The sequence below is a fragment of the Ammospiza nelsoni genome, chromosome 2 (assembly GCF_027579445.1).
Source record: "Ammospiza nelsoni isolate bAmmNel1 chromosome 2, bAmmNel1.pri, whole genome shotgun sequence".
In the NCBI taxonomy this organism is placed as follows: domain Eukaryota; kingdom Metazoa; phylum Chordata; class Aves; order Passeriformes; family Passerellidae; genus Ammospiza; species Ammospiza nelsoni.
This window is the reverse complement of record NC_080634.1, coordinates 29,993,443-30,012,572: the sequence shown is the minus strand read 5'-3', so window position 1 is coordinate 30,012,572 and position 19,130 is coordinate 29,993,443. Positions and strand designations below refer to the sequence as shown.

The 19,130-nt window shown below is 37.7% G+C and overlaps 1 protein-coding gene across 1 annotated transcript in view; it reads left to right on the top strand.

Annotated features, from left to right (window-relative positions):
• WARS2 (tryptophanyl tRNA synthetase 2, mitochondrial) overlaps positions 1 to 18,585 on the top strand; it is a 39,264-nt gene extending 20,679 nt beyond the window's left edge. The window contains exons 3-6 of the mRNA XM_059466294.1: positions 10,808 to 10,888; positions 12,616 to 12,701; positions 15,321 to 15,439; positions 17,450 to 18,585. Of these exons, the coding sequence (XP_059322277.1) occupies positions 10,808 to 10,888; positions 12,616 to 12,701; positions 15,321 to 15,439; positions 17,450 to 17,898 (735 nt within the window). The 3' untranslated portion in view covers positions 17,899 to 18,585. The remainder of the gene's footprint in view (positions 1 to 10,807; positions 10,889 to 12,615; positions 12,702 to 15,320; positions 15,440 to 17,449) is intronic.
• Positions 18,586 to 19,130: the final 545 nt, after the last annotated feature.

Below are 19,130 nucleotides of genomic sequence, written 5' to 3'. Positions count from 1 at the left end.
TATGCTTTTGTATCAGCTATTGCCACTTATTCTGCCAGCTGCACAGTAATCACAAAGTAACAGGTGATTAACATGGTATGTTTTGTATCAGTTCCACCATGATCATCAGGAGGTTACATCTTCTCTGGGGCTTACTTTCCCTTCTTTGCTATAACCTCCTTTTCATGCGGATGCTTTTCTATCTGATCTGGTAATTCATGTATGTAAACCATGTGCTTCTCTGGACTACCCCAAGGGGGACTGGGCTTACCTTCCCGCTTGGCATATAGCTATCACATGTTACATTTTCCTGGAACTCAACTTAGTTTCTTGCTTAATGAACTTTCTGTTACTGACTCTAAACTGGCAATGTTCTGTAATTTCCACAGACACAGATGTGTCATAGCTTCTGCTCTTGTGAGGACACCCACAAGTATCTTTGCAACAGAACTGCAAAGATGATGTGCACACAGGATCTGAATTTTATCAGTGCAAGCTGAAATGGTATTGTATTCTCCCTTTCAACATGATTCTTTACAGGCAGAGTTTCCTGGGGTTGTTAAACTGTAAATGGCAATCATAGCTCTATATCCCTGGTGAATCATGAATTGATGAAGACAGATACACTTCCTGCTTCACTTTTCCTCTGTATTAAAAAAACAGTCTAAATAGATGAGCTCAGAATTCTAGTGAAAATATGTTTAAATAAATTCACCCCATTTTTTCAAATTTGTTTATAATTTTAAATATGTTACCAGCTTGGGTTTTAATTTTCCTGTACTCTAACTTGTCAGCTCAAAATGATGAAGTCATTAGCTGGAATAATCGCAAGGTGAGTTCCAAGCCAATGATGCAGTAAAAACCAGTCTAGAGAGGTTTTTTTCTTGTTTTCAAGCAAGTGAACAATTCAATTAGTTACAACACAGGATCAGTGACTAGATACACAGAGAAGACTCTTCAGCATGAAGGAGAAATGCTTTGCAGGTTATGGTTAGAGAGGAATAAAGTGAAGGTTTATGAAACTGCAAGTGATATGTAGAAATTGTTTTGTCCACTGAAGGATGTGAACTGACAAATATCGAAAAAAGTTAAAACGTGGAAGATTCAACACAAGCATAGCAATGCATCTCACAAAATCCACAACTGGGTTACAAAACCCCATGACACAGGATACAATGCATGCTGAAATTTATATGAATTCAGAAAGGGACTCGACAAATTAATCTGAAAAATTGCTTTGGGACTGTTGCATATCTGAGCAGTCACCTCTACAGGAAGTGGTGAAACCACAGATGGGAGAGTGTCCATGCTTTTCTGTACTTACATTCTTTTTTTTTTTTGTTGATTTCTGTCAGAGGTGGATATTTGATCTGGTCCAGTGTTGCTTTTCTTATATTCCTACTGGTCTAAAAGCTAAACTTGTGCTGTTCAAGGTCTTGCTAAAAGCAACACTCAGGCTTCCCTTGAAGCCAGCAGATTATCTGTGAGGATCTTACATTGCACTCAGCCACAGAAAGTATGTTTTATCTTTCAAAATATAATAATGCAGAGATTGAATCTTTGAACGCCCAAAGAGAAAGTGTCAGACTCAGGAAATGATGGATCTTTGTGCAGTGCTTCTACAGTACCAATACAGTCAAAAAACAGTGAAAACCTAAAATAGCTAAACTTAAACATGTTCTGCTTTATCAAACAAAAGTTTCCACCAAATATGATTCAGATTTTCCTTATGGTGGTTAGGCTGGCCTCAGTTAAATAGACTTTAATTTGCCTTTTTACCTTAATTTTTCTGTGTCCTTATCTGTCCAGATCTAATGGACATTGTTCTTACTAAATCTAAACCATTAGATTAAACATTTGAGCCATGTCTGATGTCTTGAATATTATTACCAATACTTACCATACAAGTATCCATACAACTTTCAGAAATGACTGATTCTAGCATATTTTTGAAAGCTCATTGTCATACTGCAATCAGAAGAACTGTTCAGTTGTTTGTGAATATAGACTGTTTCAGGACTGGTTCAGGCTGAAGTCTGCTTCCCCAAACCAAGTCTGTGCAAGCTGTATGAAGTGGTCAGGTATACCCAGAGATGCACTGTGATCTGTTACATTTACATAGGCAGCACCAGATGTTTCTCTGGAAGCAATTAAAAGGAGTATCTGCATGCAGCTCTTGATGTGAGGAAAGGAGACAGGAACCTTGCTAATGTGATTATTGTTTTAGCATGATAATGAAATAGTACGTTACGGAATGTCATAATATCGAGATGATTGTTCCTAAAAATGAAGGTGTAAGATGGATTACAGCTATTGCTAATCAAGAAAGTTTATTGCTGGATTTTGATTGGAAATTTCTCAGATTTCCAAAAAAAAAAAAAGGAGCTGACCTCCTTTTCAGCCACTGTAGCAGTCTCCAGGGGTGGTCTAAAAGAGTCCCACTTTTGTTTACAAACATTTGGCTGAGGTGTAAAGCAAAGTGACCAAAACTGATTGTATACTGAAATAGGGTGTGTGTACTTCCAGAGATAGCAGGAAAGCAGTGAAAATCCAGCCACAAATAGAAAACTGGATTAGGTATTTAATTATGGACAGAGCAGTTTTTTTCAATAGCAGATCAAACTGCTGAATGAGAATTCTCAGTAGCTTAGCATGCTGTAATTTTTATTGTATTTTGAGTTCTATCTAGAAAATTACCTAATTTGTAGATCACAGAAATACTTCTTTAATTACTCCTGAATGACATTTCTGTTCTTTTTTTTAAACAAACTTCATGCAAAAAAAACGTATTATTTAGGAACTTCTAGTTTTAATCACCAAAACCCACCACAACTAATGACTTTTTCTGTACCCTGATTCTGTAGCATTAAAGCAGAATGAAATTCTTGCACTACAGAAGTATGCTAGTAGTGGTAAGCCCCACTAAGGGAATTGCTCATGCATTCATTCATGTAAATGCTGTTGTGTCCTCTCACTTTCTCTAGATTACAGTGGGTATGAGTAGTCTAGAATTGTTGAAAAAGGCTTGGGTTTTATTGTTCTTTGCTTGTTTGTTTGGCTTTCTCTGTCTGTATTTTGCTGTTTGTGTTGCTTCTCTGGAATATGTTGGCCATATGTGAAAAAATATAATGCTACTTGGTTTCTCAAAAGGCCTGTGCCTTTTGGTAAGGGTTTCATTTATTTTACTTACTTAGGCTTTTCTTTCAAATCTCTAATCCAGTGATATCTGAAATACCTGCCTCCAAAGTTTTCACACACTTTATCATCCTTTTCAATACAAGCAAGGGGCAAAAAGCTGAACAATAGGAATCACAGACTGACTGCTGGGAGAAAGTGTGGTGAGAACAGATACCTCTCATGCCTATACTAGGTCCAAAAGGTGCTGTTATGATAAGGATACAGGTGAAGTTCACTTGGAATCCCAGAACAGATTTCAGTGATGTCCTTGCCTTTCAATTAGAATTATATAAAAGTGACAAATTTTGCATAGGCAAGTTTTTTATTGTATTGTTTAGAGAGCATATGGTTTATGTTCTTTTGTATTGGATTTACAGCTAAATTACCTATAAATGGAAAGTGCTAGTAATTGGATGAAAATTAGTTTTGTATGCTTCAGAATTTACCATTTATAGATTATATTGTTTAAAAGCATGTACAAAGAGTAAGTTAATGGCTGGCTGTATGTTTGGTCTTAATACATTGCAGTTCAACAAATATCTCCCACACTTCCATTACCATATAAAAACTTGAATTCCAGCCTAGGGAAGTAGTGGCTACAAAGAACGAGCGATGATAACTTGAAAATATTTAGAAGCAAGAAGGATGGTGATGAATAATTAGGGTAGTGTTTGGAACCACATTGTCTGTGAAGGGTTATAAACAAGCACATTTAATTAGAATATCTAGAAAAACAATTGTGGTGTATGTTGGACAGTAAAATGGCCTCCCAGTGAGAGAAGCTCTTTCATTACAGCTTGTTTAATTATATTTTCTCAAGTAGGAAGTTATAGAAAAGTGACAATTTTAGTAAGAATGAAAAATAAAAATAAATGCATATTTAAAAATAGTGCATTTTTGTTTGGAGTACAGCTGCAAGATGTATGAAACCCTCTTAGAGAAAATAATGTCAAGATATGCTTTAAGTGGCTGCCTTTGCCTAGGGGGCATAAAAAAGAAGTTATGGAATAATGACTTATACAACATATCGTGACAGTATTCGAAGAAACAGAAAATATATTCCTTAAATTGTACCATAACTGATAAAAGCTGTAAGAGTCATCTTTCATAAAACTTAGATCTTTTAATAAAACCAAAAAGGACTATGGGGGGGTAAATAAGGAAGACAGTATGCAATCTGCACACGTGGTAAACTTACATGATATAACCCATTTTCTCTGATTCGTGGTGGGTACACTACACATTTCAGTTCTTACCCATAACCATTTTGTATCTCATCTGCTTCACAGTCAAAACAATATTGGAAACTTATTTTGCTTTTATGTGGTCTCAGGCTGTTCTTCCTGTCCACCTATCTGTTGTAGCAGACACATGCTAAATGTCCCAAGGGAAACTAAAATTCCATCAGAGTTGATTCAGAAGGCAGTGCTTGATACGCTGCATGAGCACTTCTCTGAGGAGTCCTGTGAGTTTCTGGACAACATAATGTTCTGTTTCTGGGTGGAAAATTGCAGTTTTCATCCTTCTGGATAGGCTGATTTATTTTCTGAGTATAATCAGCTGCAGTATTCTTGCAGTGTGCAAGCAAATTGAGGCAGTAACTCTGGGAGGTGGGAATTTGCAAATTTGTCTTAGCCTTGACTCCAAAAGCCAAAATACAACAATATAAATGTGTGCACTGTTTCACTGCTGTTATTTTCCAGAAGTATCCATCTGCTTTGTTTTGTGGGCAGAGTTTGAATGGATTCACACTACCCCTTGTCCAATTTTCAGAAGGGCTGAAAAGCTTCTATTGCATCATAGCTTATAAATTCATTAAAGTACATTAATTTAGCACGGTCCATTGAAACTTCCTGTCATAAGAGGAAGTATGTGACTGTTTAATTTAGAAAATTATTCTGCTTCTTTCATTCCTCTGTTTTCTCTCTCATGGACTGGACTAGACATAACTAGAGCTCAGTGGGAAGGAAAGTCATGGTTCACTGGGATTTCTCTTTTTTTTTTTTTTTTTCTTTTCTGCCTTAATTTACCTTCTTCATCTCATACTATTATGTAGCTGTTATATTTTCCTCTCTTCACCAGTCTTCTGGACACACCAGACTAATTTTTCAAACAGTATTGTGAGTTATACTAGGAGAATGTTTCTGAAAATAAGTTAATTTCATAATAAATAAAGGAGAGGAGAGGGTGCTTTGGCCAAATTGCTGTGGTCTGTCGGGGTTTATAACCAGTAAAGCTTAATTCCACTAGGAATATTCTTGGTCAGGTTCTTCAAAAAGGAGAGGCAGATCTTATTTCTGTATGTTTTAACCAAATATAAATAAGGATATGTGACTAAATTGTTCCAAGGTAAAGGTGAGAGGGATAGATACTAACACATTTACTGACAATAACTAGATAACCACCTCCCAATTCAATATGTTGCTTAACATGTTCTTTAAATCCCATATTGCCTTTGTAACCATAAACTTATTCTACCCAATCAATTATTTCTTTGAACACAAATTTGGGATACTCTGGCAAATTTTTTGTCATAAGAGTACCTGCACTGTGTGCATTTTATTCAAGGGTAGTCTATTTTTTTGTCTTGTTATGGTCTTTTTTTTTTTCTTTAGCTGTGTAATATAGAGACACATTGCTAAGTATCTTGAACATATTGCCTTCAACCTTACACATTAATAAAACCTTACCTCTTATTCAAGAAAAATGTGAGCATCATTTGCTTTTGAAAAGGGCCTCTTGAACTTTGCAGAAGCTCTTACTGGTACTTCTAGAAGACACAAAAGTCCTAAAAATTGGTTTAATTTCTTTTTAAATGTAGGACTTTTTCCCTTCTCTGTTTCAATTTCTTTTAGGACACAGCTATCCAAATTACCTCCTGAGACTTTGTTTGTACTCTGTTCTATCAAAATTAAATATTTAAAATTTACTGCCCCTTTAAAATGTAGCCCTTAATGAGGTTACTCTGCTGAGGAAAGCTGTTTCCTCATGATAGTTGTGCAGCAAATTGGCAGTGCCTTACAGAGAAGGGCTATAGGTTGCAACTTGAGGAAGTCCATCTTGCAAATAAAACTCTGCATCTCTTTTTGCAGAAAGCCACTTCAGCTGCCAACACACAACTTTGTATTATAACCTCAGAAAGCTGAGGCCCAGTGTTGCTGATTTGCCTGCTTTCAAATCTGCTTCCACTATTCATGCCTCTCCCACTGTTCTTGAATCTCACAGCTTGCTATCTTCCTCAGCTCTAAGTTTAATGATAAAAAGTCATGTAGAATTATTTGGACTAAAAGTAGCTACTGCTTTTCCATATATATATATAATTGGCTGTGGCAAGGGAATATCAACAAGAATTTGGTAAGGAATAGCTAGGATCAAGGACAAAAAAATAGATTTACAGGAAGAAGCCCTGAGATTGTACTCCAGCATATAAAGCTCCAGAGATCCAAGTATGAAATGTGACCTGAGGTTAATAACTTCAAATGGCTGCACAAGTAAATAATGAAGAAGCTATTTGTCTTTAAAAAGGGAGGAGCAGGGTGCTCAGGTGAAGAAACAGAAGTGTTTGTGCCTTTTAGATAACTGCTCATTATCATTTGGAAATGGTCACCTCTGTTGAATATGTGTGCTTTAAAAAAATTAAAGGAATCTGTGTAGGCAGCTTTAGCCTTGTCAGGCCACAGGGAAGGAATGTATGTAGTTTGCTCTGGAAATAACTCTTTGATTACTGATTAGTAAGCCAGGTTGTGGGGGATGCTTAATCTAATGGAGATTGAAGGAGGAAATGTGTCCCTGGTAATAGCATAGAGGTGGCCATCTCAACCCTTTGAGAAATGTTGATAGTTTTTACAGACTTGTGTGAGATTTGAAAACAAAAATTGTTAAAATAAGCAAGAGCACAGAGTAGGAAAAGAGAGAGAAACTTGCTATATTTACTGAGAAGAGCAAAGGGTAGGATTTGGGCTGCCTGAGAAGGGGAGATTGCTATAGGGATATGGGTAAGAAGTTTTGGAAAATTTTAAATGGGAAATAGTTGAATTTATAAAGGGAAACAATAAATAGAGCACTTAAAAACTGTTATTCCTGGAAATATTTTCAGCAAGGCTGCAAGAAATTTTTCCCAAGAAAATAATGTTTATACTGAAAACAGACTATTATATTTTTTTCAGGACATAAAAGTAGCTGAAGTTGACCTGAAGGATTTAATTGATAGCTGATTTTCAGAATTACCAGTGATTGTGACATTCTTGGAGTTTGGTTTGACATACAGTTCAGCAACTGTCACTGGTTGTGAGTTTTGTTAATTGGAGATGTAATTCTGGTTTTCTACCATTTGTATTACTTTTATACTGATGTAGTGGGAGGAGAGTGCACGCTGAGAAAATTATGTGTTCTTTGGAAAAGAGTTAAGTTTATTATTATCTGTTGTCTTTTGAAAAACTGGGTGATCCTGAAGTACGTTGTAGCTCTAGACAGTGGTTTGTTGTCAGATTTTAAAATACAAATGAAATTGAGTTCTTCATTGGTTAAAAAGTAAACAGAATAACCTGAATTAATTGGAGCTCTTTATACTTTTATTTCTTGAAATCCTTGTTGGATTATTGGGTAACCTCCTTTAAAAAATAAATTTAAAAAGCAAGCAGAATGCCTCTCTAACAGTCATACTCTTTTTAATGAAAATTGTGTGAAAAGTGATGTTTCTCTGACAAAGGTTTTCCTTGTGATGGCACAATAAACACTACCTAACACAATAGGAATCAACTGAAAAGCATTTTGTAGATTTATGCAAATATGAGATCTCTCTTCTCTGTTGAAAGACAAATCATATCGCTATTGCAAGCCACATAGGCTGTAATGCTCACTCATTTTTTTGAATGGCACAGTCAGCAGTCATGTTGCTCAGGAATTCTTGCTGGAAGCAGTTCTAGTCAACATTTTCCTTCATGACCTGAAGAAAGTAGTGAACAGAAGTTCACTGACAGTATTAAGTCCTTATGTGTAGCCAAATGCTATGCCAAGGAAAGGAGTTCCAAAAGAACTCATAAAACAGAGTGGACAGGCAAATAAGGGGTAGAAGATCTTTAAATACTTTAAAACATCTGGGTAAAAGTATTCTAAACCTTCTTCACAAAATCCAGGAAAGAAGGTCCTGGAGTCATCATTGGCAGTTCTCTGAAATCATTGGCTCAGCTCAAGGAATTTTCAAAAGAGCCAATGATAAGTCATCATCACCACATCACCAGAAAGGGTGTTGTGAGTAAGACAGAGATGATGTTTTGTCACCATGCAAACCTTAATATGCCCATTTTTTGAATACTGGGTGAAGGCTTAGAGTCTCCATAATGAACTAATGATTTAGATATGATACAAAGGAGAGGAATTCATGCCGCAGGGGATAGAGTAGCTGCCTTAAGAAGGAAAAAATCAGAAGTCAGGGTTGCTTCAGTTTGAAGAGGAGAAGGCTGAGGCGTATATGCAATCACAGTTTTCAAAATCAGAAATACACTGAATAAGGTGGATGTGGAATTGTTCACCAAATTGTGCAATATAAGAAACAGGTGGTATTCAAAACCAGTAAATAAACATAGATACATTAGTGGCTAAATTATTTCTTTACACATCAGGTTTAAGCCTCTGGAGCTTGCTGCTCCATGGGGTTATGAAGTGGGCACTATCAGCTGGTTCAGAAAACAATTAGACATATTCCTGGGGAATCTGGGCACATTACCAGGACTGGGCCAGGGATAATTCTAATATTCCTTCTGATATTCCCTAGTGCAACAATTATGGATGATGGAGAAGTTTCCTGGGGAATCTGGGTACATTACCAGGACTGAGCCAGGGATAATTCTAATATTCCTTCTGATATTCCCTAATGCAACAATTATGGATGCTGGAGAAGTATGAGGGGAAGATACTGTAGGAAGCAGTAGCCTCCTGTGTTTGCCCCAAATACTACTCCTGGAAATAGGGCACAAGGCTGCATTGCCTTTGTTGTGATCCAGTACAGTGTTATTTCTCACATTCTTGTGTTTTGGTTGTTTAATGAAGACATTTGCCTGCAGTTTTAAATGGACCTGCAGCAAGAAGTGGATGGAGTTTGTCTGGGAGAATGGCTTCTCCTGATTGTGATCCATGGATATTACTCAGTGAAAGGAAGAACAGACTGAGCCATTATTCTTCTGGTGTCATATGCATCATCATATACGTCTTCCAGTTTCATTGTATCAGATTTGTGCAATCAGTGTGATGAAATACTAAAATAGCTAAATGAGTAATATTTGAGCAGATGCCCCATGACCAACCAAAGGCAGCAATTACCTGCCCCTCTTGCCAAGTAAAACACAGTAGCTTAAACTGTGATTTAGTCTGACAAATGATTTGTGGTTTAAGCCTAGAACCTCCTGATTCACACACCAATACACAGTCAGTTACTTCAATTTGGATGATGAATGCTGACTCATTAGCCTCCAGTACTGAATTTTATTCCAGCTGAAATCTCTACCCTTTGGTATACTTCTACATATTTTGTCCCCATTTTATCAGGCTTTTTCTTCAGCATATTCAGCACTTTAGTAATATTTAGGAGAGGACTGTGTGCTTCAAGGTGGGAAGTGAGTATGACTTGGTAGGACCAAGAACCGTGTATTCAACCCAACAAATACTGTTTAGATCACTTGGTGTTTTGGTAACTGATGTAATGTCAAATCCACTGATCCAGTGAAACGCACGTGCAGTCTTGGCTGCGAAAGCAACATCTGACAGGGCTGAATCAATGACTGCATAGCTTTTAAAGAGGGTTCTTGTCAACACAAGTGCAACAGAGCACCATCTCTCTCTGTCCGTGACTAGAAGAAAGAAATGAGAAACCACTTTCAACCAGATGGTGATTCCTTCTAGATGAAGTAGGAGTCTTGTGCTCAGTATTTTCCATGAAGTTCATTTTACTCCAGTATTTTGTTGCACTTTGTCTTGTGCACAGAAGATTATAGGTCAAATAAGCATGAGGGAATTAATAAAAACCCTGAATCAGTGGGAAAGGCAGAAAGAAGGGAAAGAATCAACCTGAAATATTTCTAACCACTGAGCTGTAGTCTGGAGGTTGGATACTTTTGCACATTGGTCAACAAAGTAGTCCAATGACTACTAGCTAGGAAATTACTGTATTTAAAATGTGACAACAAAAGAATTGCAATTAATAATCCTAGTTCTTACTTATCAAGAAACACTTTTTACTGCCTTCTGTATGAGTTGTTATGTTATATTATATTGCAAACATGCAGCTTTGAACATCTTTGAGACAGTTAGCATCCTCTTAAAGATTCAAACCTGCCAATATTGCAAAGAGTGAATCAAGTACTCAAGCAAAGGAGTTTACATGTCTGCTCAACTCTGCTATTGCTAAAGCATTTTCTTCCTTGTTTAGAATATGGGTGGATAGGATCAAGAACCTTGCTATACTATTTTGATATAGGGTATTCAATCCTGGCAGTGTCCAAAACTTTCCATTAGCTTGTCGCTTGACCTTACTGAAAAAGTAATATACAGAAATAAATGGTTTTCTCATCTTTGATGTAATTTATTCTTACTGACTTTGAGAAAATATGCATATAAAGGAGGAAGATTTAAATAGATTCTAACTTCTTACTTTCAGGTTCCTGAGCATGCAGAACTTGCCTGGATTCTTGGGTGCTTAACTAATGTGCCACGTCTGCTACGTTTGCCCCAGTGGAAGGTATGGACAGTTTGGTAAATTTAAAAGAAATTTATGGGAATTGAGTAGAAATGTTATCCTGGAAATACTTGTCATGTATGAAGTACCAACTTTACCTTGGTTGTTCTTGCTTTAAGTAATTCTGTAGTCTTGTGGTGGAAGGGGTAAAACATACCTCTCCAGTTCTGTTCTTCTTAGTGAACATTTTTCTGCTGGAAGCTACAGAATTGTGGTTTTGGCAGAGATTTGCAGAAAAACTGTGCTAAAAAGGAGGTTTGTTTGCTGTTATTAAACTGCTAGAACATTCAGTGTTATTTCAGTGCTTGTTTAATAATGCAGGAGTAATGGAAGATATTGCAGTGGAAACCTTGGGCCTTGCCGATTAAGGAGTTCCATAAACAGCTTTTTATTTTCCACTATAAAGAGTGGCTGCTCTGTAGATTTTATGGAAGAGTGTTCAAAAGAGGCATATGTTTGAAGAGGAGTATAGAAATTATAAATATTAAAAATGTGCTGAGTGATATTTTATCTTAAATGTTTGCCTCTATGAGTGTCAAATATTCATCTTCTTAATCTTGGTGTTGCATTAGCCTGACTGCATCAATAGAGTTCTTACATTTAATTTCCTTGTATTTTATTTTGACATTTAGTAAGCAGAAAAAGACAGGAGAGAGAAGTATCTGAAAAAGGGAAAAAAAAAAACCCAACAGCTTAAGAGCAGTTTGGGCTTGCAGAGTTCAGAGCAGCCTTAAATACCTCCAGATGTTTTCTTTTTTCCTGCTTTCCTTCTTAATTAAATAAAACCAGTAAAACTTAAATACAGCAACCAGTGTTAATGCATGGCATAGATTAAAGCAAACCTTTTCAAACCTGAGGTTCTAAAGTTAAGCTCCTAAATCCTACTTTGACTGGATTGACTTTCCAGACCTACAGATAGGTGTTACAGGTGCTAGGCTTTGCAAATTAGGTTCCCTGAACCCTAGGCACTTAAGATGGAGACAGAATTCAGGATCTGTTGGAGAGTGTGAGACAAGTTGAAATATATTTGATCAGTCCTAATGAAATAATTCAGATTTCAAGGGGGTTAGTATATTTAAATATTCCTAAAAGTAAAACACAGATATGTCATTGCTAGAACAGTGTTAGTGTTTGCACCCTGTCTTGATCTAGGTGATCCATATCAGGGAGCAGTAGAGGACTTGAATGCATTAGGTAGATTGTGGGGAGCAGTGAGAACTGATGGAGACAGCACTGGACTCTGCCTCTGTAGGTCTGGCTTCTCCCAGCTGTCACTGGCTGTCCTGGTGACTGTGTGTGATCACTGTGTCTTGATCTCTAACACAGGTTAATACCTTTTAATATCTTTTTGTATCTCCAATATGAAGTGTTTCAAAATTTTATTGCTGAAGACACTATTTAAAAAGTAGGATTTATGTGTAATATCCAAGTTTAATAACTTAGCCTTATGGTTTTGCATTTGAAATCATTTCCATTAATATGGTTACAAACAGAAAACAAAAGAAACCCTATGTTCCCTTCTCACTAGAATATCAGAACAGTGTAGAGAAATTCATAAATGTAAGACATCAACCAGAATATATTCATAAGTAGTGGATTTTACTTGACACTGTCTTCTGTAGAGCTACATAATAAATTTCTCAATTACTCAGAATTCTAATTAATTAAAATCACAGACCTTGATACCATTAGTCAAAAGTGTGATTCTTCTCTTTTTCTTTTCCAAACAGATGAAGCGTGCCAGCCAGAATAGCGAAGGAACTGTTGGTTTGTTGACTTACCCTGTGCTTCAAGCAGCAGATATTTTACTGTACAAGTAAGAGGCAGCATGTGAGCCCATGGGCAATGTCTGTTCAGCTACATTGGAATGAATGCCTGTCAGGTCAACACGCTAACTTATTGAGCAGGGGAGCTGGGTGTGATTAGATCAGAAGATTGGAAATGGATGACAGACAGACTCTTGAGTGGCTGGTTGAAATCTAGCCTGGTTAAAAAGCTACTGACAGGGCTGTAAAGAGCAAAATCTGGTCATGTGAGAATAATTATTAGGCAATTGTAACAGACTGATTTTTAATTATACATATTGCACATTCACGCTGATACACTTTTTTTTTAAAGTACTTATGCTTTATTTTATGCAGTGTACTGTACTTAAACTGTCTGTATGTAGCATACCAATATTAGTGGGGGATTCTGTGTAGGCCAGTTCATACTGGTGAAAAAGTGAAACTTACTGACTGCAGCTTGTAGTACCTGGCTAGTGCTGCAGTGGAAACAGCCCCTAGTGAGGGACTGGGGACTCACCATGCCTAAGCCTGTAGCCTGGCTAATAGAACTTGTAGTGCATTGTAATCACTAGTTGTATTTCATAATATGATTTAAACTGTCTCAGTAAGTAAATGTTGAAGACAGTGCACCCTATATGATTTTTTTTTTTTATGTTCAGAGCATATGTACTTTGTAGCATTGTTCTGAAGGAACTTGTGAGTATTGATTGGGACGGAGAATTAACACAGAACTGAGGACAAGGATGTCAGGTCAGACTAACCAAGATTAACCAGCTGTGAATTCAGAAAAATGTATCTAGAGAAATTTCATGTTAATTGATCATAGTAGGGAAAACGGGACTGTTAAAAGACCAAGAGATGGTATTTCTAATTTACCTAAATTTTAACTAAAAATAACAGGAAGCAAGCAAAAGGCAGAATTATTTTGAATATCGTAATGATTTTATTTGAAGTGAGTCCCATTTGATTGTCAAATATTTGAGTGATTTGAGCATCAAGTATTTAAGGGTGAAATTTAGACAACTTTATCAGAAATCACGTTGTTTTGATTGAGCTCAACCATGTCTGTCTCTTCCATCTCTAATAAGATCAGGTGTTTCATCTTTCCTTAGCAAAGCCAGTGGTTTGTTGGCTACTATCTGTATTAACAGCAGGCTGTCCACCCAGAGCACAAAACAAGGAATTGAAAGAGAAACAGTATCTCTTTGAAGAAACTTGACTTAATGTCTTTAATAAGAAATGTTTTAATGTAAACAAAATAATATGAGGAACAAGAATTGGTGAGAAATGGAAACACAGGAAGGGAACAGCAGTCATGAAGTAGAATTTAGAGCTGGAGGAGGGGGAGAAACAGTACTAGCTCAGATGAACCAAGGATCAAAGAGACAGGAAAATGGACAGAAGGTAAATGCACGACAGAAAGAAGTAAAAATAGCACCAGAATAGAAAAAGTTGTTTTAAAAGCCAGCAAGGAAAAAGGCAAGGTATCGTGCAGAGACTTTTATGGAGATAATATGTTTTCTGTTTAGTGGCAAACTTTGTGAATATGGAACCATTTTGGCATATGGAAACATTTCTTTTGACCTGCTTAAAGTATATTGATTATGGTAACTGATTTTCTCTCAGTTATAGGGCACTGTGCTGTCCTATTGATTCCTACTGTAACTGTTTTTAGGTTGCCTTGCTGGCTGGTTGAGAATAAAGGTGGACAAATTGATTCCTGGATGTCAGCCCAGTAATTCAGAATCGGAAGGAAAGCGTACCATGTTGATCTGAAATTTTCTGGGAACTTAAAAGATGCATGGTGAACTTCCTTATTTTGGAACATGTCCAGTATTCATAGCTGAATACCCCGTAAGCCTTAGGAAAAAAAATCTGCTGGGGGATGGGAAAGTAATCAAAAGCTGGCAAGATTTCAAGTCTGCCTCATCTAAAAGAATCATACATTTTTAGCAAGTATGATTAACTGTGGGAAAGAATCACCAGGGGAAGTAATGGACTCTTCACCTCCTCATGTCCTCTGATGCAGATTGTGTTTCCCTCCAGAAGTGTATTCAAGCCATTGAGTTCAATACAGAAGATCAAATTATCCTTTGAATCCTCTAATAACTCTTGTGACAATAGAGGCGCTGGACCACATGATTTATACAATTGTGATGAAGAAGAAACACTCTCTTCTTTCCTTCCCTTGATACATTCTCAGTACTAACTCCTCAACAGCAGTTATGTTTTCCTGAGACTTGACATGACAAGCTGCCTGCACTTTATGCCTTGCAGATCTTTCTTACTTTTTTTTTACACTATAGCATGTGCTCTTTGATCTCTAAAGAGGCAACAGGAGATACTAAAGAAACCTTTCTTTGAGCTGAGTTTAATGAGTTGCTCTTACAGGTATCTTTGCCATATATGTCTTCACAAACGGCTATTTTTGCCCTTGGTTATGTGCTTCAGTTCAGCACAAAAAGCAGAGTCATCCTTGAATATGTTCAGTTTGGGATCTTGCTCCCACAGCACCTTTATCTAGCTGGGACTGAGTGTTTGGCTCAGTCTGGCCCTCAGTCATGGCAGAAGCTGTTACAGTCTTGAGTAACATTTCAGCAGAACCAGAAAGCTTTGCTGAGTTTCCTGTATCTGTCTTTTATTAAAAGGTCAACACGTGTTCCTGTTGGAGAAGATCAAGTCCTGCACCTGGAACTAGCCCAAGATATAGCACAACATTTCAACAAGAAATATGGAGAATTCTTTCCTGTGCCCAAAGCCATTTTAAGTGAGTTGGTTATTTTTTCCCCTTAACTGCACTTCGAAGTTGAAGATGGATTTAAACATTGTGGAAGTAGTTTCAGGGACCAAGAAAAAGGGGCAAACTGATATTAAGGGAGTGGAAAATTAAAACCTGGCAAAAAGAGCCTAGAGGCTGTGAAAATGAACTCCCAAGATAGATATAAGGCTTTAGAAATCCATGGTTGAGGAATGTACGTGACGTCTGGTATTCTAGTCCAGTGGGCCAGATGCACTCTGCTGCCAGTCAGCCTTGCTCTTCACGCACTGGACTTTTTAAAAAGAGTAGGGTCTCTATTCCATGTTGCTCATTCAGGAGACATGTAAGCAACAAGGCAACAGACCTCTAGCAAGCAGAATTCTTCAGTGTCCAAGTCAGAGATGTTTACTTTAAGGTTGCTGAACAGCCTGTTGGGTTATATGTACAGTGCTCCAATTTTTTTTAAGGGTGTTTAATATATGCTTGAGTATTTCAATATGTGTCTGTCACAGAGCTTAAGACTTTACGGTTTTGATCTTAGTCTCAGGAAGACTTACAAGGAAAATCTTCTCAGCCATTTTTGAGCTGTAAGGTCATAGGCCAGGGGGTGAGGAGGAGTCAGATGGCGCAAATGGCATGTTTGCTAAGAAACGTGAAGAACTGGGCAAGGATGAAGCGCTGCATCTTTGTTGTAAGTAATGTAGAGGAATGCACAGCAGAGACCTTCGCCCCCAAAAGGGCAAGGAGCTCTCACCTTAGAAAAGACAGGCAGTAATAAAGCTTTCTCAGTTTTCAAGCCTCAGTGACAAAAATTATGTTAGACCTGGAGTGGTGTTTTGAGAATATCAGGGATTGCAAATGCTACAGTTTCTAATGGAGTACTAAACACTATAGAGAGGAGCTGAGTGTAGCCTCTGATGCAGGTGAGACTGTTTACCATTAAATAAAAAGCTCAATTTGGAAAAAAAAAAGGAAAAAAACATTTAATTTTGCTCCCAAAAGGTATTCCTTCTTAAGTAGTACTTCTGAAGTACTACTTCATAAGTATATGCAAACCAACAAAACATCCTAGATGGATGGAGAAGGTAGGGGACCTATTCAAACTCACTAGCTGTAGACAATTGAATTACCTGGACTCTTTCAAATTTGCAGAAGAGACTCTTCCAAAAAGTGATTTCAGAACAAAGCACTTTCTGGGGCAGTCTGAATTGTATGCTGGAAGAACCCTTATCCTTTCACTGAGTACATAGGCCATCTATGACCAGTATGCAGGTAATTTTGTTGGCTGTATTAGGTGTGTAAAAACAACTGGTATTAGTACTCTGTAGATAAGTGATACTTTAGGTACTCCATGAATTATATTTCTTGGTGAAAAACTGAAGCAGTGTGGATTGATGCTGTTAAAGTACTTTGCAATATTCTCCTAATGCTACTTACCTGTTTCATGTACATGCATGTATCTTAGCAGTTTGTACAACACCCACACCCTTCTTATCTAAACAGTGCTTTACATCTAACAGAGCTGGTCAGTGTTGAGTTAGAGAATTTTAATAACTGTTTTACTGAGATTTAGGAGAATTTGCAAGAGATTTTGAGTGGAAGAGTTTCCTGAAATAAGGAGATTAACTGTTATGGGATTCTATTTTTTTTTTTTTTACCAGTGGAGTTAACCTGTTTCTCTGCTGCTCAAAACTATTCAGTAAAGTGCAGTGATAGATGAGGGAAAAATTTGGGGGGAAATCAGCATGTAAGCCACATAAAATATTAGAAGTAGCTCCAGCAGAATTTCCTGCTTCTTGAGGATGGAAGAAATGGAATGGGCTTCATTCAGCTTATGAGAGGAGAAAGGTGGCTTCTTAGAAGGACGGGAAGGATGCAAGGACTAAACAGAACATACATGATTGTGCTCACAGTTCATTTTCGAGCAAGAATAAACAGCTTCATCATATAGCTGCACACTGTTCTTAGCAATTGTCATAAGAAACCATTGTCTGTGCTCATAACTTTTTGTTTTTAAAGGTACAACAAAGAGAATAAAATCCCTCAGAGATCCGTCGGCGAAGATGTCCAAGTCAGACCCGCAGAAGTTAGCCACCATTACCATAGCAGACAGCCCAGATGAAATAGTGCTGAAGTTCCGCAAAGCTGTGACTGACTTCACCTCGGAGGTGACCTACGAGCCCGCCGCCCGCCCCGGTGTCTCCAACCTGGTGTCCATCCACGCCGCGGTGACGGGGCTGAGCATCAAAGACGTGCTGCACCAAGCCACAGGTCTCGACACTGCTCACTACAAAATGGTGGTGGCAGAGGCCGTTATCCAAAAATTTGCACCTATCAGGAGTGAAATCAAGAAACTCCAGGAAGACAAGTCTCATCTGATAAAGGTTTTAGAGGATGGAGCAGAGAAAGCCAAAGAACTGGCTGCTCCTGTCTATCAAGAAATAAGGAGATTGGTGGGATTTCAATAGAAGCTGCTGGACTTGCAGCTTGTAGTTGCAAGGACTTTTGTATCATGGGACAGAGATTTTGTTATTTATAACAAAATCATTTATTAATTATTAATCATTTTGGTTTGAAACAAAAACTTTTTCTCCTGGAAGACCCAAGGAGAATGTTGAAGGTGATTGCATTAAAAAATGTGCATGAAGCCAGGTATTTCCTGTGGGACCAGCATTAAGCTTGTCTGGCTAGGCAAAGAGGGAGGACAGAAGCAATCACAATTCACAAAGAAATTGTGCAAAAGCAGATTATAAGGTTGCCTGTGTGGGTTTTTGGATTTTTCCACTGACCACTGCAAGAAGCTGAAGTGTAGGTAAGGTGATCAGAATCTAGCAGAAGGATTTGTAATCCCCTCAAGAACATGCTTAGCTGTGTATGTGCTGTTGTTACAGAGGGACAATTTATCCTACTGGGGGTTATTCAGCTTTGATATAGTGATTGAACATGTTCTTGGATAACCACAATAAAAGCAGAGACCTAAAAATAAATGCTCAGGATGATGAAGAGAGAACTTACTTCTTATAGTTTCTTCAAATTCAGTGTGAATTATTTTTTTGTATCTATGTAGTTGGTATGAAGTGAATTTCACTTCTGCCATTTGTGCCATCCTGCTGGTCAGGTCTAAGGTGCTTCAGTGAAAAATGACGTGCTTCAGCTGCTCCTGTTTCACCTGCTGTTCTGTTTAACAGGCAGCTCCAGGATTTTCAGTTCAGCATCAAGTCTAGAATTGCTTTAAAAAAGGTGTAGAAGAGGAGATGTAGTCCTGAATCAAAGAAATGTTGGGTTGAGAATCAGAGAACTTTCTGTAAAGTTTACAAAATTGCTTCTTTAGAAAATTGTGCTAAGGTCAGAGCCAGAACAGAGTTAAATAGATCCTTTTGGACTCTTCACTACTGAGCCTTGAGAAAGTGTAGTGATGGGAAAGCAGTGTTAGCCTGCCCTGATCTTGGGCCTCCCAAGATCCACAGACTTGGACTCATGGATTGTGGCACCTGTTGGGGAATGTGTGGCAAAGGGGGATTGCCAAAAGGAGACACCATGTTCTGAAGAGAGGTGGTAGTACATGTTAAAAGGTAATGAAAGCCCTACTGATCCTGTGCCAGCATATTTAGCTGTGTCATTACACTTCATGGTGCTGTGTATGAAGTTGCTGTACTGTAAACTGAGTTAATCCTGTGCTCTGGCAGCTCATAACCACGCT